Below are 25944 nucleotides of genomic sequence, written 5' to 3' on the forward strand. Positions count from 1 at the left end.
ATGGTTTCAGGTTTCGAAGAGGAATGTTACAAACACTAGAGAGCTTAAAACTGTTGTTAAAAAAAGTTCATCTTCTACTGTTATGTGAAGTAGTTCCCTTGAGTGATCAGAGTGAAGATTTAGTGGTTTAACTTACAGTGTCTAATAACATAAAAATGCAAGTAGTTTTACACAACCCTGATTATTTTATTTATTCAATGTTGCTGGCAGCTAGAAAAGATTCTGGGAGTCTTTTGGAAACAAGATAGAAGTCTCTTGAGTTGCATGCTGGTAAAATAAATGTTGACTATGAATAGTCCAGATTCCTGGTAGTGTTTATATAAGACCTTTCCAAAGGGTAATTTCAGCCCTTAGAAACAGTATATGGGCAATAAAACTCAAGATAAACAGCAGACACACACATATGCAAAAAATAACATCAAATCTCATCAAATATCAGCTTTGGTTTGCCTGAGATGCAAAATCTCAGGATTCTGGCTTCCTGGATTATATTAGGAAGAAGGAGATGAATTTGGGTGTCTCTCCTGGGGCTGAAATGTGCCAGGAACCAGCAGAGAGCAGTGCTTGCAGAGAATGTCAGGGAGGCCATTGTCGACTGGGGGATAAGGTCTTGGATTGTGCTACTGGGAAACTAATAATCTGTGTCAGTGGGCTCTGAAAACTTCTGTCTTTGTAACAGGTGGGGGAAGAGGATGATCACACAGCAATAGGCTCAATAGGAAACTTGTAATGGGAGAAATTATTTAGGAGCTTTAGGAACGGTAAAGGCCCTTCAAAGGCTAGTTTTGGAGTATAAGGAAGAGAGGAGGATTACTGGAGAAAGGGAGATTCCGTATGGAAGCACTGATGAAGAAATAGATACAGGCTGGTAAAGCTAAGAAGAATCATTAGCTGTGACATGTGATAGGCCACCCAATCTGAAACTGGGGCATGCCTAAGGTGGATCAAATCTGTCCAGGAAAGTGAATAGGTACTGTGGTTTCAGGGAACACATAAAGGTGAACCCATGTAAACCAATCGATGCTCTACTGATTGGTCTCTAGCAGCCTGTAGCATGTTCATTTCTGACTGGCAATCAAAGCTTAGACTTTGAAAAAGCCTGACTGGGTGGACTGGCCATGGACAGAGCGCACATGCTTTACTCTATCTGGACTCCAGCCAAGCTGTTGCCTTCCTCCATTCAGATGAATGCAAAGTTCTTTCAAATAGCCCTTCAAGAAGTGCAAGTTGCATAGGTGTGTGTGCAGGGCTTGGGCTCCTTTTGTTTTTGCCAATTGAGTTATAAGGAAAATACAGCTTAGCTGGAAAGTGATACAGATCACACAGCAGAAGCGAATGAAATTAAGGCAGATGTAACATTGTCTAAAGGTACTTTTGATATACGTGATGTAGTAACCTGACCAAATACAGTCAGGAGATAAAAGGAGAACATACAAATGGCAGAGCCATCATTGTTCAACACATTTGTTACTGATTCTGGACAAAAATACACATTCCAGTCAAAAATCCACAGTCTTCCTCAGTTACCCATCTGTTGTTAGTGTCAGAGCACTGTAATCCTTATGGCTCTTAAGAGCTTAGAACTAGTTTATTGGGGAGATAAAGAAAGGTGTGTGTGAAAGAGCCCAAGGATGAAAAAGGGACCCCATGGGCTCTTCCCTTCCTAATTCCTTGACTTTGACATGAAAAGGCCCAGGTTTCTGCTGGCCTGCATGATCATTGATGCTTCAGCAAAGCAGATATAAATTGCCCAATGGTTGCACAGGTGGTAATGGCTACATCAGGTGCAACAGCATGAAAGTAACACATTATTACTTCTTGCTCCCTGGTGGTTCATTTAAAAAAAAAAAAAATAACCCCACAACAGCACATAGGAAACAGGAGTACTTCTGTTCCACAGGGCCATGTTCAAAATGACCCAAGCTCCTGCTGGCCTAGGCTGAAGGACATGAATTTTAACTCCCTCATGCTGTATTGTAATTACAGTATGGGGACTTCAACATCTGTTTCCTTTTCTCCATGTTTACCTCACCATTGGGTGTTATTGCAGTGTAGCCTGCAGGGAGGCCTGCTGGCATTGTGTTAGTCTGTTAATTTTCTGTAGAAGAGCGCTGGAGCATTTGTTCAGACAACAAGTTCAGTCTCTCATGCTCAGTGAATACATGAACAAACAAAGATCTTGCTCCTCTGATGTTTAATCAGCCCTCAAATTTCTTGGATCAGCTGTAAATTCTCCCGCTAGTGAGCAGGTTTTGGTGTTGGTCTCCAAACAGTTAAAACATAAGGGGAAAAATGTGCTTGCTTGTACTAAGACAGGAAAACCACAGAATGGAAAACTTCCACTTGACTTTGAAAGACAGGAAATCGCTGGTGTTGGACAGGCAACAGGTAGAGGAGAGAGCCAGAAGATATCTGTAGAAAACCAGCTATTCCCCAGACACTTCTACTTCAGCTCCACATTCTTTTGGGGAAAGGAGTTGCAGGCTGGCCCCACTGATCAAGCCCTTTATATGCTTTCCAACCACCCACCCCAGTTTCCTACTTCCTGCCTCTTCTGACACTGCTATAAATATCCTGCCTGCCTTTCATAGGTCTAGAGAAATGCACGTTGCAGATCAAAGGCGATTGAGGTGACAGTATGAAACAGCCTTTAGACCAGCTCTTGCGAAGTGCATAGTTGCTGGGTCCTCAGCTTTAACTTGTGAAGCGTGACATTGCTGGGTACCCTGCTTTAAATTTCCCTGGGAAAATGGAGGGAGTCCTTTAAGAATGAAAAGTCTCCCTGTTTCTCATACTTGCCTCTGGACTAGGATTCCTGGGCCTGTTTCTGAGTAAACCGTTTTGTCCAATAAATAATATTCTACATATAGCATAGAGCTAAGAGCTGAACATTTTTTGTTATTTGGGAGAAGGTAGGGTAGGGAAAAGAGGTCTAAGAAGGAACAGGAGACAGTAGTTGAGAGACCACACTGCATGAAAAAGTATAGCACTTGGCAATAATGAATACCTTAAATGCATTGCAAAGTGACCCCTGGGGCACTTAAGTAACTGTCATGTACAGTACTTCAATAGTCACAAAATATAGGGCCCTCCCTTAGCATCCCGCAGGGCAAAAATCACAAACCCAAAGAAGCGTGGGAAGACAAGAGCAGCAGTTCCTGTGGAAGAGCCTCAGTAATGCAAAGGATTGTGCTGGGTGTGGGGGCAGGATGAGTTCTTAAGCCCTTTGTTTTAATTCTCTAAATATGAAGAGCAGCACCTGTCCCTTTTTTCTTTTTTGCTTTTTTTTTCTCTTCTTTTCTTTCTTTTTACCAAGGGGGTGGGGGATTAAGGATTTAGTTGGTTATATCCTTAGAGGATCAAGATAAAAAGAAGACTTCAATAAGTCTGTTTCCATCTTCTTTACAGACAGTATATTTTCAATAGAATTAAGTAGCTGGCCTGTTTCCTGCCCTGTGTAAGTTTGCAGCTTTACAGAGAAGCACGGAAATAGAGGATTCTACAGAGAAGCGCAGAAACAGAGGATTCTACAGTGTCAGACAGAACTCCTAGGTGGCATTTTAAGAGACCCCAGATTGTCACTGGAAGGTTTTAATGGAATACTCTCCATTCAGAGAGACACTCAACTAGACCTGGTGGCAAATAGCTGATGACTCTTATCAGTATGTTGCCTTTAACACTTTTACTTTGGAACAAGCACCCTGCTGCAGAACCTGTGATAGTGAGTCATGTGCATCATCCAGCTAGGCTGGAATTCTGATGCTGATAAAATATACCTCCCAGAAGCCTGATGTAGGATAGTTTGACTTTTCCATAGCCCCCTTCTATGGCTGTCATCCTAATTACTTGTAGTTAGAGACTGATTCAAACTCTTCAGTTTTAAGTTCCTTCCAAAACTCTTTAAATGCATTTGTTACTTTTAACTCTGGAGTCTATTTTTCTTATCAGTATGAATGTCTAATCTACCTCCCACATGCATTCTAAATTGCAGCTATCTCATGAGTTTCCCAGTGTATTCTGGTTTGCTATTTTTCTGTTTGACTGGGAGGCCAGCAGGATGGGAATCATGTATTTTGTCATATTTTGTTGTGAGAATTCTGATGCCAAATAATTATGGGACTATAAAGCTAGAACTAATAAATCCTTGTGTTACAGAGCCCTACATCCCTCTGTGTCATTTGATTTAGCAGGGGCCTAGTGGAGTAGCACTGCCAGCTTTATCCCAAGACATGTCCCTTCCAACAGACTGACACTTCTGAAAAAAACAGCAAGCAAAGTGGGAAGCAGGTCCTTACTGGCCTTCGTTCCAAAGACATATTTAGATTTGTTGAAATAGTGTAGATTGAAAGAAGCAGACAGCACCTGTGTATTTGGCTGGATGGGAAACAAAGCTTTCACTAGTACCGGAAAGTTTTCAAGCCAATAGGTTCCTTCCTGTTAGTACAAGATCGCTGAACGCCCTTCTCTCATACCGATTTCCTCCAATACTAATGGCTGTTGGAAGAGGTAGGGTAAAGGAAAGCAGTGCATCTTTTTTTCCCTCCCGTCTCAGAAACTGTTTTCCTGTTTGTCTTTTATACAGCATGGCAGCTTGAGCCATTGACGTAAATTTTGTTCTTTGTGCTGTTCAAAGCTCCCTTCTTCTGAATTTGACAACATTTGCCTACACACATCCTGACTAGGCTGCCTTTTTGACAGAAGGACAGGAGAGCGAACAGAAAAGGATCCTAGGGTGATAATTATCTTGGCACACCTTGCGGGGTGGGGGTTTCACATTTTTCTGCAGGTTCTGTGTTTGTTCATGAAGCCATCATAAGGTCAGCACATGGCAGTGTTCCTTCCAGAATGTATTCCTCAAGGTATATGCGGACCAACAAGGAAAGACCAACTGAAGTTGTTACTGATAATATGATTGTATTGGTGCTTTGAGGCAACACCACCAGCTTACACCATTGACAAACATAGAAAAGTAAGGTTTTGTTCCAAAAAGTAGTCAGAGTCCTGAATGCGAGGGGTGGGATTCAGAGGGTATTGTAAGAGGAGCTGCTTAGCCCACTTGGACTTCCTTCTCTGATGAAATCCATCAGAGCTCACAGCAGTCGTGCTAACTTGGACAGTTAGAACCGAAAAAGCTGATGCATGTTGTTTCCCCATTGAATTTTGGACTATATCTCCTATTTTTTTCTCATGCAAATATCTCTACTAGAGTTGCTGCAACAGCTCTATTGTCATAAACATACTGAAATTTGGTACGTGGACAACCAGTGTATGCTGGAATCAACAGAGATATAATGGTTAAAATAATAATAAAAAATAAGTTTTGTTTCTTTATTTCCAGAGTAATTTACCTTGGCAAAGACCAAGCACTGAATGGAACTATACACTCATGAGCTAGCTACGTGTTTGCCTGCCAATTTAGCAATAGCAAGACCAAGCAGGATCTGTGTTCCCTTCACTTGGGAAAGGAAAACTACGTTTTAGTGAGATTTACTATAATGATACTGGTTTCAGGCCCATTTTGGTTTTAGAATATATTGGCAGCAAAGCTACAGCTGACAGGACCGGGCAATGCCAGTCTGCTTTCTGTAGAAGCAGTAATGTTTCAACTATGCAAGGCTGTATTTCTTCCCTGCCCTGTTTGGAAGGTGGCAGGGGAATCCTCACTTGTCTTGGTGTCTTTGAACCAAAATCCCTTACCAGAAAATGTTACTGCAAACTGTGGCAATGAGAATGTGATCTGTGGCTGTTTTGCATAGTTGGATAATTTGTTGGTTTTGTTTTTAAGCCAACTTGTGACTCTCAGGCTAGCACTGTGCCAAACTTTATTAATAGCAGTTCTTGTAATTTTTAAGGTTTTGTCTTTTCATCATTATTCATAAATGCTCATTTCTGGATTTGCTAACAGGTACTTGCATTTCCTCAGTTTCCTTGCTAGTGGAAGGAAACAGTGTGCACCAATAGCCTGGTTTTGTTAACTGAGTTTCTGTTTATCCTACAGAATATTAGAAGTGGACATGAAACTATACAGGGATAAACCACACCTCTGATTTTTCTCAGGGGAAAAAAAACCCCGGTATAACTATTCTTAGCTGGTATATTAAGTGTGAAATTAAGCAGTTCCAAGGGGATGAACAACTGCTATTCAGAGGGAGTGCCTTTGTGCTTCTGTCTTCTCTCCTCAGAGCTACAACAGTTCAGTGTTCTTGACTCAAGAGTGTTTCCCTTGGGGTAGTGGAAAATCAGAGCCGAGCAAGGCTGCAAAAAATCCAGGCTTAGACGTGTGCCTCGTGTGCGTGTGTGTACATCTTGCAGTTCAGTGATGACCCTGATGACTTCTTGAACTTTTAATGACAATGCAGCTGCCTGTTCGTGGTGCTAATTAACCCAAAAGCTGATTCCTCCCTCCCCTTCGTTATCCATTCTGTGAATGAGATGTGAAAACAAGAAGACGACTTTTCCCGTGCCCTTAGGGCTGTCTGAGCCTGGCAGCAGTGACCCTGCTGGAGTAGAACTGAAAGAGCTGCTGCGCAATGGCCCATACTCCTTTTAATGGGTTATTAAAATTCCACCTTCTCCCCTTCCCTCCAGTCCTGTTACAGTTTGGAGCAATGGCACTTAAGGGAAAACAGCTGCAGGAATAACTTTCCTCCTTTTGGAAAGGCAGAGACAGCTGTTCAGTTTGTAAGTCTAGGAATTCCACCACTACTTACTGAGGGCCTGATCCCACTCCAGTTAAAATCAGTGGAAAGATTCCCACTGGGTTCAGCAGGCAGTTGAAGGAAGTAGCTTCAGGAAACAGCCTGCAATCAGACAATACTGCTTCAAAATGTTGGAAACTGCTAGAAAGGAAAAAGAGAGTAGGAAGGCATTTGTCACAGAGCTGACTTGCTGACTTACCTGCAGTCTCAAAGTACAAGCACTCAGCAAGCCAATGTTTTACTTGAACAGGTTAAATTAGTGTGTTTGTGGTATCCTAAGTCACTTTTTAACTAGTATGTCTATGTTCATTTAGAGTCTGCAGTGTTGACAGACTTTTACTAGCACAGTGAACTAAATGACTGATCTCTGATGTTGAATGCTTGTTTTAGTTTAGATGTTCTTTGCGATCATAGGGTATAATGGCTTACTTTTTGAAATTATGCCAGTTCTCAGCACCTGCAGCTCTCACTGGTATGAATTTACTTGCTGCTTCTGAAAAATGAGGGAAAAAATGGAATTTAGTCTTGCTTCTGTCATTAGAGCTTGTGTTGTCACCTCTGATTTATACAGTGAAAGAGGAGTCTAGAAATTTGCGGCAGAGGGTTGTAATTTCTGTCCCACAGAGAATTTTGAAATGGTGGAAATTTACTCAATCTGAAATGCGAGGGAAAATGAAAATACCAGAGTCTTCAGCATGGAATTTGCTGGGAAAAGTGATTCTGATGCATCTGAGTCAAATGTTTTGAAGGGTTAATTCAAAATGCCCATTTTGAACAAAGGTGTCATTTCACCTCAACTTTTAGACTTGAAGTGCAGTTGAAGAGAAATGCTGACAGAGGATGAAAATAGGTCTCACTTTTTCTGAGAAGAAAAAAAAAATAACTTTGCTGAAGTTGATTGTTTCCTTAGAAATTTGTGACTTAAGTAAAACCACATTTCTTGACAGGAAAAAAAGCATTTCCAGAAATATTTCTACTAGTCCTATCTCTGATGGTTTAACAGTAACAGCCTCCCCTTCTAGAAGTGTTGATTTTGATCACATTACACACTGCCTTCCTCCCAAGCTGGTAGAGATTCCAGTTCATTTGTCCTCTGGGGTTTATAGTTAGCTTTTTCTGAATGCTAAGCATTCCCTTTAAAACACAAATCTACACACCCTTCGCTTGCTTCAGTCCTTGGCAATGGGTGGTTCTTGGGTTTGCTGTATTAATCAACAAACAAGTTTGTGGCTATGCTGCTGCCAGTGGACTGAGACAAGGTTATTTCCCCTTGCGTTTCTGTTTGTTCCCTCCCTGTCAATGTTTAAACATGCTTACACCTGTGTTCCAGGTGTGAGCTGAACTGGAGCCCTGAAAAGCTGACTCTTGGGAGGATGGTTCATTACTTTGCCAAAATAGTCCTGTTACAGCAATGTTGCAGGAGAGCTAGTCAGGCTCGATGTATAGCCTGGAAATGATTACCCTTATCTGCAAACGTTCAGCAGTGCAGTGTCCACAGAACTTCTGCCTCCCAAACAGTTAATGGGTCTTAGAGCATTCAGCAATAGCAATCACTGTGCCAGGGCAGCTGTGAAATGACTATCCACCCATATCTTGTGACCTTTTGGTTTTTCACTAAAAAGTTACAAGGAGACCTAAGAAGCAGTATTAGAACGCAGGCTTACCTCCCCCAAACTGGAAGTTTTATGAAAGTTTTTGGAAAGAATACTTTACAAAGCTCACAAACTCTAGTAGCACAGGTGAGCTGACTGACTGGTAGGTTCACCTGAAGTAAATATCCATCAGATTCATTTGGTCCAACTTGAGAATTTCCATATAAAACCCACCAATTAGCGATACTGACTAGGAGTAAACCAGTATGGGTTAGTCTTGGATTTGTATAAATATCTGTTGTGCAAAAGAAAAAAAGTCAGCAGTAGGTGGTTGACAGATACTGTTAACTATTCAGTATGTTCCCTGTGCTTGCAGTAGCTGAGTCATATGTCATTAATATTTCATTGGGAGCACCAGGATGCATATGGGCATCCAAGTAATGGACACAATTTCTGGAAATCTATTCTGATTGTGGCATATTGGGCTGCTCATGAACATGAGATGTTGATGAAAAGTTTGTATGAGGCAAGTTTGGGTGACAAAAGAACAAGATGGTTAAATTGTTTCTCTTTCTGCTCCGTTTCTATGGGACAACTTTGGCCAGTCTGTCCATAGGACAGTAAGGGAGTTTCTAAGAAAATTGAAGAACAAAGGTAACTGGCTAGTGTCTGCCTACCCTTTCTTCTGTCAATGCTCTCTGTCATTGCAGAGGGAAAATCCTGTGTCTTCAGAGCCAGAGGATGTACAGTGTGCAGTATTTATGTTACTCATGTAAAGAGTTGTTGCTTATAGATATTCTTAAACTTCTAGGTCGTCTTGTTACATCTTTCATGCATGTCTCATATCACACTCCTTTTTTTTTTTTTTGCGTTATTCCCATGAAAAATCAACACTGAGTTCTTCTGGCCTTCAATATCCCTTTGCAAGTCCAAAATGAAGGATGATGTGTTGGAACACAGTTAGGACAGGGCACTACATGGGATCCTGGAAAGTTCTAGATAGGTGGGCAAATTGGTCAGTATGAGGTTTGCCCTGATACTCTTCTGACACTGACCTGCAGTCTGAGTGGGAATTGTGGTCCATGAGGCTGAATTGGGACTCAGGGAGGTTTTCCACTTACTTTAATGGACACTGAACCAGAATTCAATGCCCAAGTCATGGTGCTCAGACTCCAGGTAAAATTCTTCACGTAGCTAAGCTCAGCTACATAGTATAGATGACTGTGGTTACAAAATAGAAATTAATAAAATGGGCAATTAGTAAATTCCTTAAGCATTATGGTAAACCAGAACTGTGTCATGGACATGTCCAGTGCATGTGGACAGTCTGCAGAGGCTGTCAGCTTCTGAATTATAATGGCTCAAGAATGGTGGGCAAAGGTACTGGCTTCTCACAGGAGAAATTGTTTGAATGCAGGTTTAATTCCAGGGTCTGGCAGGCCTAATGCTGGGTCCTGTCAGGTCCAGTGCAAATAGGAACAGCAGAGCAGCACATATAGGCCTGACCTGGATAAATATACCTCCTTGGCATGGACAGCTGCTTAGCTTATCAGTTTAATGCAAGTTTTCTAATGCAGGAAGGAATTTGTAGGCCCACCCAGTACCCTTGAAATCTATACATGTTCCCAAACAGTTCTTCCTCTCTAGTTCCTACGTGCAAAATTGAGTGTAAACCATGTGATCAGTGGAGTGCAGCCTCTTCATAGAGTGCTGGCACCTGTCCCAGCTGGGCAAGGTGCTGAAGCAAAGGCAATCCTCTGAAGTTGCTGAGGCAGGGAGTGTCCAGGGCTGTGGCTTTTGATACTCCCTGTTTTGAAAGGTTTACATGGGTTGTCAGAGCTGCCCTATTTCTAATGTGCAGAAGAAAACTGCTTTCAGATGTTCTTTTTAGCAGGACTCTCCTTCCTCCTCTTCCTCCTCTTCCTCCTCTTGTTGGACAGTTTGGATGTGAGCTCTCAGTATGTTCACGGGTTGCACTGTGGGTTAAGGAAGGCTAATAAATTAGCAGATTTGGCTGAAGAATTTTCTATTGCCTCCTTGAAAAATACAGTGATGAATTTATTACACTTGTTAACTCTGAATATCCTACAGAGAAAATAGAGCATTAAGGAGCAAAGACATGCCAGTTCTATGTATCTGGCCTTGCAGGTGTCTGACTATTACATGAAATGCGAAGTAGGATCTACCACCTTCAAGCCCTGGACATTCGCTGCATATAGGGTTGGGTGCTGGATCAGAGCATCTTCCTCCCTTCCTCTTGTGACACATGGGAGCAATCTTTTGGCTGCCTGGTAAGATAGTGGTTTTGTTCTGAGAACCAGATACCAAGCTGCAACACAACAGCCTGTAGAAGGAGTCACCATATCAGAATAGAGCAACTTGTCTAAAGCTTTGCAGGCTATGGACTTCTCTTGCTCAGCAGAACCGAAACTTCCTGGGATATTTGCAGTCAAAAAGAAGAAAAGGAACAAAAGGAGGGTGTGTCTACACTGCCGCTTCAGGCTCAAATCTTCTCAATGTACCTGTTCTGATGTACACATAAAAGCAATGTCATTTGAATACTTGCAGCAACAGCATCACATTTGAGGACTGTGTATTAACCTTGCTTAGGATCGACATTCTTTATTCTTTAAGCAGTGCCCATGGCCTCAAGGGATTAAGTCTGCCCCATGTGAACCAGAATGGGATTTCTGTGATTGTAGTAGGTTCTTTAAAATACCACTTGATCCAGTTTAATCGCTCCTGCACTCGTTTTGTTTATTATCATGATCTGTAGAAATGGAAGGTCAGCCTCACTTGCAACTGTATCACTAAGACACAAGCAAAGGACATGTTTTCTCCTTGCAGAGGCAGCTCCCCTAACTGTACTTTAGGCAATTCATCTCTCATCATATTCTTCAATTTGCTTTCCATGTTACTGTTCACTTGATGGGTTGGGAAACGATCAATGCCAGATGCACATTCCTTTCAGGCAGTAAATGCTCCTGCAGCAGTAAGTCATGTGCACCAGCTCCTTGTTTCATTAAAATCACATATGGTTTCCATTTGCCCCTAATTGGTCTCACTTCAGCTCTGCCATATTCTCTGAGTGGAACGCTTAGATCTGTGGCTCCCTCGAACAATTCCAAAGAGCTATGAGAAACCATAGCCTTGTCTGTCTCAGCCGGGCTTCCCCTTGTCCTGAGGTACTGTGTCTAGAAGTACTTGATCTGGAAGTGAGGACTGAGTTAAATCTTATTGCACAAATCTTATGTAGATCAGAAGAAAATGGAAAAGGTGTTCTGAGCTAAGCATTGCCTAACCAGCTTTGAGTCATATGCTTGTTATTTTTACCCACTGTTGTAAGCTGTGTTTGGAAGTGCTTTTGTGTGTTGGTTTTGACAACCATCTTTCCAACACTGCTAACCTTGGCTGAAAGCAGTTCTTTGGCAGTTGTCAGTGGCACAAAATGAGGCAAAATGTACTCTGCTGAAAACATCCCTTGGAGAGAGGTGCAAGGTGACTCTCTACTGTACTCTGTTCATGAGGCACTCCCTTCCCCTCCCTCCACTTGCATTACTTTTCCTTCCTTTACTTTCATACTTGCCTACTGCCTTTTGCCTCTAGTCTGAATTCAGCTTTCAGTGACTAGTTTAAAAATACTCAGGTGGAAAGAAAAAAAAGCCTGCCAGAAAGGAGACACAGAAATGGCTAGTTGGCAGGAATGACATTGGTTTCTCTTTTTATTTTACCAGAGGTTTCTCAAAGCTGTAGGCACACTCATGTAATCTGCAGTCTCTCTGCTTACATCCACAGCAAACCTAAACTCTTTTGTTGATACAAGCTGTGAGACTAACTTAGCGATGTTTGTAACTCCTCTGCCTCAACTTACTCTGTGCCTGTACTAGCTAATCTCTTGGGCCTACCTGGCTTCTCTGAGTTTAGTAGGTAAGATAGCTGGTAACAACAGATACTGGTTGGTTTTTTTTTTCGTTTTTTTTTTTTTTTTCTTCCTTTACCTTCTCTTTGTTTATCACCAGGTGTTTCCTGAAGCTGATTTCCATTGGCACCAAACATACCATCTATGTGTGGATCTAAAAGATTCTACTTGTAAATGGATGTCAATGCATCTTAGATGCATTTCTTCCTCTTCCTTTCAGTCTTTCCTCCATCCTTCCATCAGACTGTTGCTGTATGATGGGAAAGCAAGGGAGCTAACATGAGGAGCTTAGATGGCAGAGGCAGTGCTGGGCAGTTGAAGAGTCTTAAACCAAATTGCGTATAGGAGCCTGAATGAAGTGTCTGGAAAAGAATTTTCCAGTTTCTTATCTAACAGAAACCTCTCCTTTCTCTCCAATTCTAATGTATTTCAAAGGGAGCTTGGGCTTCCATAGGGTGAGATGCACCATATGGGAAGGGAGAAAAATGCTTGCCATTGCTGCCATCAGAAAAACTGTATGCATTTAATAAGCTACAGGTGAAATGCCAAGACAAGCTCTGCTTATTTTATGCAACCTTGTATCCTTAATTTGTGGTCTTGTGGGGAGGATTAACTTTCTCCCAAGTAAAGCCCTTCTAGAGCAGTTTATACTTCTTGAAGTGATGGGAGGTTTGATGCAATCATAGTCTTGTAAGAAAGAGTTGTATCACGCCTTTTTTTTTTTTTGCAGTGTTGGAAATCAAGCAGCACAACGTGTTGTGCAAACATCAGTGGCATGGAAATCTGCAGGGGTGGGAAGCCTGGTTAATTAGCAAGTGCAATTGTGATCAGTTGTTTTAGACAGAGCTTGGGCCTACGTGAAGCCATTTAATTGCCTTCTACTTTTTTTGGGTGGCCTTCAAACAGCCTTGGTATGCGACGGACAGGGAGAGTTTTGTGGATCTGTAAAACAAAGGCCAAAAGTAAGTGTCCTAGTTCTGGTTAGAAAAATAGGAAGGAAAGGTATCTGGGTGTCTTACCTTCATGTTTCTAATTAGACTTTTATTGTTAGTCACAATGTTCCAGCACACTTGAAGTAAGCACAAGCCCTTTCCAACGTGATATTTATGTGGCAGCTGTCTGACTGGTAGAGGTGGTTGGTGTCAAGAAGGTGCTCTTGCTCAGTCAGTGTTCCTCAGAGTGCTTTGAAAAGGCAAGAAGTCAAGATCTGGACTGCCAATAATGGAAACTAGTTTGTTGGTGAGGGGTATGAGAGGAGGGCAGACAGCAGTGAACCTCTTTTTTTTATTCGCTACCTTTTTGGTTTTTGTTCTCGATGAGGTTCTCTGGTGATGCTACTTTCAAAACAAAGCAAAAGAGGTTTGCTTTGCCTTTGTGGTTTTGGCTGGAGGTCGTGATGGAGCAAGGCAAGAGGAGGCTCCTCTATTGTATTTTTCCAGCCTTCTCACACTTTGCAAGAAGACTTCAAATTCAATACTCTTAATTTGTAAAATAATTCTATTTTGATTATGTAGGAGGTGACTTTCAGTACAGACAAATCATCAAACGGACTGGAGACTTATATCTGTTTTTTCCCCTTTTCGTGAGTCCACATCAGCATTTCCCTCTCCATTCTGCTTTGCTATGGAAGTGTTGGAATGGGGAAGAGGCTGCTTTTTTTTTCCGCCTTCCAAAGCAAGTCCCACCCGCTTGCTGCTCGTACAGGCCTACACCAGGAAATTTAATTGAGCTTCCCAAGGGGCTGCATATAACTGGGCCAGACTTCCAGTCCAAAGGACACGATCCACTTGTAGTTACGATCCTGTGTTTGTAGAGAGGTCAAGAGTGTTGGTAATAATTACTAACGGATCAAGCCAGGGGAGTGGGTAAAGGAACGCAGTTCATCTGAGTGAGCAAGCAAGACAGACACAGCAATTCTGTCTTTTTAGCTGTACCATCAGCACCAATCCTGTAAAATCTGTGTGTGAAAGCACCCTGCCTTGACCATGTTAGGAGACACCCCCAGAAGTGCTAGAATAAACGAATACCTCAGTAGTGTTCTAGGTAATGCTCAGGAGTTTTAAACATACCGGCTGCCTTAGCCCTGAGTGATGTGAGACAGGCTGAATGAGAGAGCTGGTAGTAAAGCTGGTAAAAAGTTCTCAGTAAATTGCTCTTGGAAATGAGCCCTTGTGTAGTCTTTGGATGAATAAAATGGCAACCTTCCTTCCTGGCATGTCTTGTGCCTAGTGTTAAGATGGCATTTCCATCATTCAGTTGGGGGTGGTTTTTGCTGTCCGGTTCCTGGTATAGTCAGTGGCCTCAGGATAGAAGGAGACTTTCTTCAGCCTCCTGGTCACGTTGCCGCTCCCCATATATTTTATTTTGCCACTACTTGGATGTCAAAGAGCGGACTGGGAGAATAACTTGTCCCCTGTGTCTCCATTAGTAAACAACATGAATCCTCCACATCCTTCACTTACTTAAATGCAGTGAGCATGCATCTCAGCCAAACCTCTCACTTGAAAATACTCATATTGCAGACCAATAAAATAAATCCTTGAAACAATAATGAGAAGTGTAGCATTTGTTACTCTCCTGAGCTGTTCATGATAATTGGACTCAAGGGAAATGGGTTTGGAGCAAATCCTGGTCTCTGAAGGGTGTGTGCCTCCACTTAAAATGTTGTTTATGGATGACAACCAGGCCTCTTGTATGAAAGCATCTGGTTCTCATGGCGCAGCTGGGCATACAGCTGGGATTTGCGGGGTTAGCCGGTGCGTGGACCGCTGCCCTCTTGGTAAGGAAAGGTGAGCTTTGTGATGGTGTCGCCATCTAGTGGCTGGCCCCGATAAAGGACACAGGCGGGACTGAACGGAGACAGGTGATGCCTTTTGCTTTTCCATTGGGAAAAAGAGCTACTGCTGCACACGTGGAAGCTAGCATGTGCCTGGATGAAATGACTTAATTACAAGTCTTTTTAGAATGTTGTTTCCTCAGCTTGGCAAATGCTTGTCTTAATCTCGTGTTCACTGCCCTCCCATTGGTCATTGCCTGTTTGTCTGCTCCTTATCCCGTGAAAAGAATGCCTTCTGCTATCTCAGCTGTAAAGCCAGTGTCCTCTTCGGCTTCATATCTTGCCTTTAGGCTTAGTCTTCCTATGAATCCCTGTGAAAATGGCCACAGAGTAAAGGCTAAAGTTAAAGAGTACTTGAGTTAGATATGTGTGCATTTGAGCAAATAAAAGTGTGTATAGGGCCTTTTTCTCCTATGCCCATTCTGATTTGTTTGCCTTTGTAAGAAGACCTCATCCAGTGACATGTGGAAAAGATACAAGTGATTTTTGTATGTATTTACGTGTATACGTGTGCATGCAGACAGTTTGTACTATCCTAGAGATGCTGGTGGAATATGAGCCATTAGCTGCTTTCACTATACTAGTCCTGTGGCAAATCTGAGCCGTTTCTGTTTTCCTAAGCACTAAGCTAGTTTACATAAAAAAAAAAAAAAAGGGGCAAGGGAAAAGAGATAAATATATTAATAATTTGTGATACATTGTTAGATGTATTTCTTGAATCCTCAAATACAGCAGGTCGTTATTTTAGTAATATTTTTTTTCTAGAATGGCAAGTAAATATCTGGTTTTCCTTCTTTCTGTTCTCTCCCTCATTTTTAAATCACGTCAAATGTTGAGAAGCAGCACATGTTTTTTCCTCTTTGATTCATGGTATGGCTGCCATGCTTACTTTATCAAAATTTATATCCTCATCTAATTTAACTTTTCATAAATAATTACAAATCACTCATGAGACCTTGCCAACTGCTCCAGTCCCACAAAGTGACCTGACCTGAAACCCCAAAGTACTGAGAAACATTCATCTTGGAGTATTTTCATAGGCAGTACTTCAAAGGAATTGTGGTTTAAAAATATGCAGCTATTTTGGTGACCACTTGTGTGGGATAAAGTTTCCCATCAGTAATAGCAGGGACTGTAATAGAGCTTCAGGGAGAAGGAAGGAGTTCAGGGGAGCAGTCACAGCACCTATTGCCTCATTCTGCTGGAGCAGTAGGAGTCGCTAGAAGTAAACACTTGACTTCATTAACATAACATGGACTGAAATTGCAGCAGAAATTCTGCAAATTTCTGATAATTTGCAGAGGGTGAAAAATTCCTCTGGTGAGTATGCATGGCCTCTGCTCAGTTAGGAGCAATATTCTTTAGCTTCTATGAGGTGTGAAGACTGGTCCAGCAGTATAACTGGTAAGCGGAGGTTTGAAGGAGCAAAGATAGGAACTGGGAAAAGTGGCTGCAGGTCTGCAGCTTGGAGCTCTGTTCTGGGCAGATTTACAAGTGGCTTGCATGTGAGGAGGCTTAGGGTGATGAAGCCAGATATGGAAGAGCAACCTCTGAGCCGTCCTGTCCATCCAGCATTTCTTGCCAGTTACCCAGGTGCATCTAATCCGCAGGGAGTGGGAATTTAGCCTCACATAGTACAGGGAGTACACTTAAGTTGGAGTATCTTCTGCTCCTTGGTCAACAGCTTGACTTTTCCTTTAATGTGGGAAAAATAAGGCAGGGTGGGTTCTTTGTTCATTCCTACCTTTTTGGTAAAGGAAGGAACTTACCTAGAAAAGTTACCATTTGGGTGATGAAGCCAACTTCTCTGAGATACAGAGGACTTGACCCATTTACAAAAGGCTTGAAATGATAACCCACACTAAGGTTTTTAACAGCTTTTACTAGGTGAATTTGCTAGGATGGTTGTTCTCTGACTTTACTGGGGAACAATAATATGAAAATATAGATCCTTCCACCTGCTTGCAAGGGTAGCTAGCATTAGTTGCAATTGGGATGCTGTTATGTGCTAGTGTAGATGTGCATTTTGAATCTTTGGTCTTGTGGTGAAGCTGTGGATTAGTCCATACATCGAAGCTGGTCTCTTTCTGAAGTGGATGTGTTACTCTAACTGGAAGTTAAAGGGCTGCCAAACTGGCACTGAAGTACATGAAGAAAATGGGGTTTAGGTGTTTTTCAGCAATTGGGAATGTGCCTGTCATCTTTTATGCTAACTGTGTTCTGGTTTGAAAACCTAGCATTTTGCAATACTGCCTTTTAGTATATTTCTTATGATTGTCAATAAGATAAAATTTCATTGTTGATTTCAGATATGTTGGGCAAACACCAGGATTTTCAGTTTCAGTGTTTCAGATATGCAATAGATGAAGAGATAAGACTTTTGACACCCTCTGCTGTAGACTCCACCATTAGTGAAGTGCCCTGGAATTCACAAAACCTTGAAGAAATTGTGTTTTCTCATTGCCCCTTAGGCAGTCTGGTTTTCTTCGCTTCGGTGATGATTGTGGTTGTTGGGAGCAACGAATGGAAGAACCTAGTTCTGTTAAGATATTTGCAGTCCTCAAGGACATGCTTCAATATAGGTACTAAATTTTGAAGAAGAGAGTAAATTGAAGTCTGAACAACTTGTTAAAAAGGAGAATCAACAAAACCGGCTTTTACTGCCATTGGATAATAGAAGTTAAAAAAAAATAGAATGAAGTTTTATAGTCAATGAATGAAGGTTTTGTTGGTCCTTTGAATCAAAGCCAGCAGGACTGTCTTACCTAGTTCAAAATTTATTTGACAAGTCTGGCTGGAAGCATAGGATATAAATCAGAGCAGAGTGAATTTGTCTTCATTCCACACCATCCTCATGGAATAAGTTGCAGGAACTGGTGTATATAATCATGCCTATCTCTTCCTTTGAATCTGTTCTTCAGATTATTCAGAAAGGTGGGACAAGCTTTTTGACTCATTAATTTGGTCTAGGTCATGAGCAAAATCAGCCTGCTCTTTTTCCCACTTCTTCCAGTGGGCTTCTACAGCTGTTTGCTTATTAGCCTGTTTAGTTTACAACAAGGTGCTTGTTTGATGTCCCATATACCTAGGAAAATGGATCCCTGAACTTTTTTGCCACTTTTAGATAGTGCTGTGATGCAAATAACTTGTTTGGTTTTCCTGCTTGCTCTGCTGGTATTGGCTGGGATAGAGTTAATTTCCTCCATAGTAGCTAGTATGGGCTTGTTTTGGATTTGTGCTGAAAAGAGTGTTGATACACAGGGATGCTCTCATTACTGTTGAGCAGTGCTCACACAGAGCCAAGGCCTTTTCTGCCCCTCACCCCACCAGCGAGCAGGCTGTGGGGTGCACAAGAAGCTGGGAGGGGACACAGCTGGGACAGCCAACCCTAACTGACCAAAGGGATATTCCATGCCATATGGCGTCATGCTCAGCCATAAAAGCTGGGGGAAGAAGGAAGGGGGGGGTTGTACTCTGAGTGATGGTGTTTGTCTTCCCAAGTAACCATTATGTATGATGGAGCCCTGCTTTCCTGGAAGATGGCTGAACATTTGCCTGCCGATGGGAAGTGGTGAATGAAATGCTTATTTTGGTTTCCTTGCATGGGTAGCTTTTGCTTTACCTATTAAATTGTCTTTATCTCAACCCACAGGTTTTCTTAGTTTCACCTTTCTGATTCTCTTCCCATCCCACTGGGGTTGAGTGAGGAAGCAGCTGCATGGTGCTTAGTTGCTGGCTGGGGTTAAACCATGACACTTGCAAAAGAATACTTCCACCTTTTTGCCTCCCTTCCATGCCTTCCTGCTTTTTAATTAATTGTTTTATATGATGCATTAATACAGTACATGCAGCAAAACACAGATGAAATCCTGCAAAAGATTGCTGTGAAAGCACTACCTTTGTGCTGGGCGGGGAGTTATGATCAGGACCTTCAGAGGCTCAGAGGACATGAAGTATGTGGTCTGTTTTAGTTGCTAGATTTCAGTAGCCTGGAACCATCAGGCCATATATTCATCAGAGGTGCATTGTTTGCAATGGTTTATCATTATAAGCTTTGTGCAAGAGTAGCTAGTACCTCCTCTTCCACAAAAAAGGGTTTTCTGGGGGGGTTATGTATAACTATACATGGTCAAGCGTGTTATGAGTTTGTTACATTCTTTGGTTTATTCTACTGGAATAATTTTCATAGCCATTGTGATGAGAAGCTTGATGAATAAGATTTTAGGTAAAATTTGCACAGTTATGGTGTAGTTTTGATGATTCTCTTGATTGAGGGAATTTTCAGTTCCTTGTTTTCTTTTTTTTGTTTTGTTGTTTGTATGAGTGGCATTTGGGGTACAGGATTTTCTAACAGTGATCCTTATTCTTCCCAAGATTGGTTGTGTCCAATTGCATCTTTTGCAACCCTTATAAAAATTAAGCCAGATCTGGCGCTTGTATGATGCGATATGATTGTTCTAGGGGAGTGGAGTTTAGCTGGATAATGCCTGCCCTGTCACTAAGCCTTGCTCCTGTGAGATGAGCAAGTGACAGCAGAACTTTTTCAAAGAGAATTGATGGAACAGCAGGGGATTTTGTGGAATGCCCCACAAATAGATGAGTAAGAGAACTTTTTGTTAGACACTGACTGTAAACTACCTACTAGATCCATCTGAGGGACCTCAAAATCCTTATGATGGCTTGGGTTGGTTGGCATTGCTGGGTGTGTCTGTGGTGCAGTGAAGGTATCTATGTTAGGCTGGATGCTGTGTGCAGGCATGCACTCACACTGCCCCTTAGTATCCATGAAGAAATGAAGTCCAGTGTATGTGAGGTCTGATGGGCCAGCTTTAGTCTTCCAGGTGGCTTCTGGCTGGCCTGTCAGCTTTCACTGTGAACTTGATGGTTGCTGAACAATCTGGGTTTGCACAGTAGCCATTTGTTCAAGGGAGCCATTTTTTTGGGAGCTCATCAGTACCTGAAATGTAGCAGCTCTAGTGAAATCTCCAGATACGGGATATTCAATATACAAAATACAGTACAGTGCACTGTACTGTGTTGTTGTGGCTGCACTGGGCATCCAAAGAACAATTTCCAAGTAGTATTTTGTTGGACATCATCCTCTGCGTTCAGAGTTAAGACATTAAGTACAAGCATCATCCCGGTGGCTTGGTGCAAAGATTTTAACCTGCCTTAATCCCAGCTATAGTCTGCTTCGCAGATTTCAGCGAGATTTTGATATAAATATTGCTTGTTCTTGTTCTTCAGGCAGAACTGTATGTCCTTTAAATAAATACTTGTTTTGGCATCCCATTTTATATGCCTTCATTGTGTATGAGATTTAGAATCAATTGAGGGGAGGGCTGGCCTGGATTTTTGTGTTATTTTACAGAGTAATTTGTCCAAGTGGCTTTTTTTGAAGTGGAGGTTCTGCCCTACATGTTGTGTAAAGTTATTAATAATTTGTTGTATTTTTCCTTTCTCATGACAGTGATTCGAGCTAAAGTTGTCGGGAAGAAGCTCATGAAAGATGGACCATTTGGAACAATGCGGTACACAGTCAAGCAGATGAAGGTATGCTTGCAGATGTTTCACATAGGCTTGTAGAATGATAGTGATTCTAATTAATATGTAATAACGAACAGAGTTTGCATACTTAAAATAACAGCACCTCAACTTTTTGTATTGGTCAACCAGATTGGAAAGTAACCAGCAATTTTGTCTGGAGGGGAGAAAGAAGCAGGAAGAGGTCATTCCTGACATACAATGCTGAATACCTGAATTCTTCCTTTAATTTTAAAATTTCTGGTAGTAAAAGATGCCAGATGGGCTTCTCTAGATACTGGAGTCCTGTTTGCCTGTTAGTGTTCAACATAAACAGTGTGAGACTGTAGAAATGCAAGCTTATCCATGCAGCACTTTCATTAAATTCAAGATGTGGTAGTGGTAAGGAGTTTGCCAGCTTTGGGAGAGTGGTCTTTCATCTCTTCTTTCCTTGCATGCTTTGTGACCACGAGTTAGAATGATGGCTTTTATTTTCCATGTACAAATGAACAAATGAAACTCATATAGTGAACTCTTTATGTTTGAAAGCTACAGCTTTTTATTTAATCAGCTCAGAAGAGCTGTAAAATGTTGACTCAGAGATGAAAAGAGGTAGAACTCCTACACCAGTTGCATTGTTTCTCTCTTCAGAGAAGTTCATGTCTTCAGAGCTCCATTTTTTTGCTGCACGAAATGCACTCAACCTGCTGCTTTGCACTTTGGTTTTTTTCTTAAACTGACCCCTTGTTATGTAATACTAAAAATCAGCCGTAGATTGTTTTCCTTGGCTATGCCATTCCAGTCATAAGACTGGTTTATGTCTTTAAAAAAAAAAAAAAAAAAAAAAGAAAAAAAGAAAGGGAATGGAAAAGCTTGGCAGAGACTGCAGAAATCTGAAACATATTAGACAAAGTAAAGGTTCAGAAAAAACCAGTCACTTGCCTGCCTCATAACAGTAACTCTCTTTATAAGGCAGTTTATAGCTCAGCACCAGAGCTGGGAGGAGGAGACGCAAAGCCTGTTTCATAAGCTGTCGCAAAACCGCACACGTAGCCAAATCTGCCCTGGCATGGCTCTTCCACTGGAGTGGAATGTTTGCACTTTGAATAAGAGGGCATGAGGTGCTGGGCTTACTAATTTCCTTAATCTTAAAAATTTCTTTTTAAGATTCAAAAGGAAATATATATATTTGTTGATAACTTGTTTTTGTAAAAAAAAAAAAAAGGTAGCCGATTATGTTGACAACAAGCGAGACAATGCTGCTGCTCCTTTTTTCTTTTATTTTTTCTTTTTTTTTTTGATGGCTGTCTCTGACATCAGGCCGCAGCACTCTGCTGTTTTTGTCCCGTTTTTCACTCTCCAGCTTAGGAAGTGTATGCCACTTCACAAAACTACTCAACATTCACATGCTACAATGGCTTCATCAACTTTTCTTTTTCTGATTTCATCCCAGTCTGTCCACAACCTCTACTTTCCCTCCTACTCAGCTCCAAGGTGCTTCCTGTCCAACATGACCATGAACAGGGTCCAGTGATGATCTGGAATAAACAGTAGTCCCCAAAATTACGGTTGGTAAAGGGTAGTAATTAATGCCAGCCTCTCTCCTAAGTAATGATGCAGCCTGCCCCATTGTCAGCCAGTGAGCTGCAGTGTCAGGGAAGCACAACAGCATTAAGCATTCCCACTTCTGACCTGGGACCCTGCAGCAGTAGCCCTGCTATGAATAGAGAAGGCTTCTATGTGTCTGCTGGCAGGAGAAAAAACACAAGCTCAGGCAAGGTGAACACGTTGAGTGGAGCAGCAGCCACTCTACTGTCAATAGACACCATTGTGTCAATCCTTAAATAAGATGTCTGAGCTTGTCCTGGCTGTTTTCATTGGATTATTCTGCAGCACAGGGCTAGGGTGTTTACAACAGATACTGCAGTAATGTGCGGTGTTCTCATGCTGAGACCACAAGAGAACAATTGCATTTTTTGCAGGAGCAGTTCCACAGTGTTTTGTTAGAAAGCTACGTGTCCAACAAAAGCAAGAGTGATTTTAAAGGGGAAATCATGTGTTGGTCAAACTGCCTCTGTGTCTGCTACATAGATGGTGAGCTGGTGAGATGTTGCTTTGCACATTTAACTCTGACCTTTGGCAGGAAGGAACCTGGAACACTCAAAGTGCTCTGTAAAACTGGAATGTCCATAGGACATAGTTCTTGATAAACAAACCAAGTATCATCTTTGAAACCCTGCTGTCCTTCTGCTGAGCTTAGAGACTTCAGTATAAAGAGGGATTCAGCTCAATACAGTGGGGGAGCTCAGAATGATGCAGCAAATCTCTCCCTTGCTCACCCCAATGAAAGCTTCAGTCTTCCGGCTGAAAAGAAAACTGAAGAGGCCTATGGCTTTGCACAGCTGCATGGGAACAACTCTGAAGATAAAACTAATATGTCAGTGTTTTTTGGCCACCTATAAATCCATCTGCACCTGCAGATGAAAAATAAACAAGCCATTTAGTCTATCAGTGTGTACTGAATTGCTTGTGAAAAGCATTGAGAGCCTTAAAAGACAACAAACAATCTTTGTATATCTTTCATGGGTTCCCTGGAGTTTGCTGTGGCTGATTCTTGCTCTCACTAACTCTTCTGAGTATGTTGCTGAATTTCGCAACTAAACCAGCTTGGGGCCTGGACTGGAGCACAAGGTCAGCCCACAGGCACAGAACAGTGCCAGGCTTTCTAGCATTCAGGTTTGTTGTTTGAAAAGGCCTTGTGCTTTTTCAAGCAACCTTTGCCTCCCCCCCCTGCTTTCTCAAATAACGTAAGAATATTTCAAGATCACGTGTCAGAAATCTACACAGGACTGATCTGACCTCTGCATGTTCTGTGATGCTGCAGCTCATTCTGAGAATGGCCCAAACCTATTTCAGGAAACTGCAAAGGAAACAAGGAGATAAGATATTTCTACTTCATGTGCACAAACAGTCCTGGTTGACCATGACAGCACTCTGCACAGCCTGCCAGAGGCAAGGAGGCTTTCCTTGGTTTGTTGCTTAGCTGCAAAATGAGTCTAAGGGGTGAAAAGTGATAGTCCCAAGAGGAAAGAAGTGAGGTGGGATTAATTTAGTTTAATTTTAGACAGACTGAAATGAGGTGTTGAGTCTTTCCTGCTCTCTTGATTGTCAGTGGAGAGAGACAGTAACCACTGAAGTGTAATTCAGCCCACAAGCTGTAGACAGCTATTTTAGGATGGACTGAGTTGTTCTGGAGGTACCCGTTCTTGGCATTTGTCTAGAGAGGATGCCTAATTCATATGAAGTACTTAAATTTTAGGTGGCTGAAGGTTAGGCAAGATGACTCCAAACCTTGGTATCTAGTGTGATAGAGGGATAGAGGGAGGAACGTTGTATCACAGGGTGAAGTTAATCATGCAGCAAGAACCAGCACAGGATTTGCATGTGCATTTGTGAGGTGGTATGGGGGCTACTAAGGGGAATGCTGACACAGCTGGAAATGTAGCCGTACTAGCAGACACCACCATGTGATGCTTGCTAATACGTTGTTCCCTGTCATTATGCTTCTGAAAATACACATTTGTGGCGACAGGAGGACTCCAAGGGAAGCAGTTAGGCGAGAGGATAGCTTTATGGTTAGTTTTCTTCTGACTGCTCTAATAGCACTTCCAGGATATTTTGTGTATCCAAAAATAATGCTTAAGGTATTGATCTATTTGTTTTGAAAGAGCATTTTCTACATTTAGAATGCCAAATTCTCTTTTTCTTCCCGAGAACCAAAGTCATGGTGAATTTTCTTTAGCCTTCAGAAGATGAGGCAGGCCCTGTCTGCCCCCAGCATTGGGTCAATTAGTGTGACGTTTGCTAACATTGATGAGGGTCACTGACAGGTGAGCTGAAGTGTTTTTTGAGAGGCTGAGCGTGCTTCCTTCAGCAGCCCTGACAGTGATGTCCCTGATGGTAATATGAACAGGAAGTTAGGTCAGGAGTTGAAAACCAAACCCCAGTTCAGCATCACTAGTTACTTCATGGGCAGTCATGGTGAGCTTGATGATGCAGAAGATGCGAGGAGTGACAACTGTAAGGGCCCTGTGGGAAGGGCATGAGCAGCTTCTCAGAGGAATGGTTAGTCTAGCTTGTAGCCCTTTCTGCAAGGGGGGGAATGAGCTCAAAGCATGCTGGTGCACGTGTAGACTTTATAGCACAGATACTTAATTAGGCCAACACTACTTGGAGCTTAGCACTGAATAGCAAACAGATCACTTGTACTGCACATGCATAGCATACAGCTCTCTGCAGTGTAGATAATGCACTGCCTGGAGTGACTGGGCAGCCCCAGCTCTTATCTTAGCTAGTCTTATCTGCTTAGATACTGTTATCATAGCTCCTTGGTGTGACACCCGGTAGAATGGAGTCTGAACACATGATCTTTATTCTATGAGCCTTTCCTGACAGTCCCCTTGGGAAGCAAGGCAGAGCTCTTCTACAGATGAGGAGCAAAAATGTACTGAGGACTAAATAACTCATCCAAGTACGGACAGGATGTTTGGACCAGAATCTAGATCTCCAGCAATCTTCAACATAATTGGAAAATCTGAGTAGATCATCCCACACCAAGAAGATTGCAGGGATAGAGATTAGGCAAGGTTCAACTCTTCCATATTCATTAAAGTCTTTACTCACTTGGGGACACAATATTGTATTCCAAACATGATCTGTGAGCTTTCGTTGATACAGTGTGATTAATTTAAAAAAATGCTTTCCTTGCATATTTGCTGGGTGTAGAAGGAAGGCTGGAAAACGCAAACCCTTTACTGTACGCAGCAGTACTGTTACTGAGTTGTGATACCCCAATCAGCAGAACCTTATAACAGTAATATAACTAAGGAGAAAAAACCCCTGGCAGACATTCCATGGATGCCCAGGAGATAATTTGACTTCTCAGCATAGCAGAATGAGTAGCCATTTTTTATATTTTTATGTGCAGTATCTGGGCCTAGCAGAAAATCTGTTAAATCAACAGACATCCTTTCAGAAAGAAGGTTTGTTGTTTTTAAAGCGTGTGGGGGAATAGTGAAATACCCTGGGATAATAGGGGACTTCAAGAAATAGATACGACAGCTTAGGACCTAAGCCTTAGGTGGTACACCAACAAGGATCTATAGCTCTGGGATTGTTTGGGGGTTTTTTTCCCCTCTTTTAACTCACTTTAATATTTACAGGTAAATTGAATGTGAATGTGGTTTCTGTCATTAAAGTTGTCAGAGAAAAGGATAGGCCGGAAAGTGTGATGAAACTGATTCTCTCTGACTCTTGTTTTCTTTTAAACATTGGCCGTTCATGCAGTCAGTGGGGAAAAAAGAGACACTGAATACT

General features: G+C 42.0%; 2 protein-coding genes across 3 annotated transcripts in view; one reads left to right on the forward strand and one right to left on the reverse strand.

Moving 5' to 3' along the window:
• Positions 1-25944, reverse strand: part of SYN3 (synapsin III) — a 201250-nt gene that overhangs the window by 98143 nt on the left and 77163 nt on the right. The window lies entirely within an intron of this gene.
• Positions 1-25944, forward strand: part of TIMP3 (TIMP metallopeptidase inhibitor 3) — a 39805-nt gene that overhangs the window by 6858 nt on the left and 7003 nt on the right. Inside the window, exon 2 of the mRNA XM_005446693.4 lies at positions 20516-20598. Coding sequence (XP_005446750.1) covers positions 20516-20598 — 83 coding nt within the window. The remainder of the gene's footprint in view (positions 1-20515; positions 20599-25944) is intronic.

This window comes from Falco cherrug, chromosome 5, assembly GCF_023634085.1.
Source record: "Falco cherrug isolate bFalChe1 chromosome 5, bFalChe1.pri, whole genome shotgun sequence".
Classification (NCBI taxonomy): Eukaryota; Metazoa; Chordata; class Aves; order Falconiformes; family Falconidae; genus Falco; species Falco cherrug.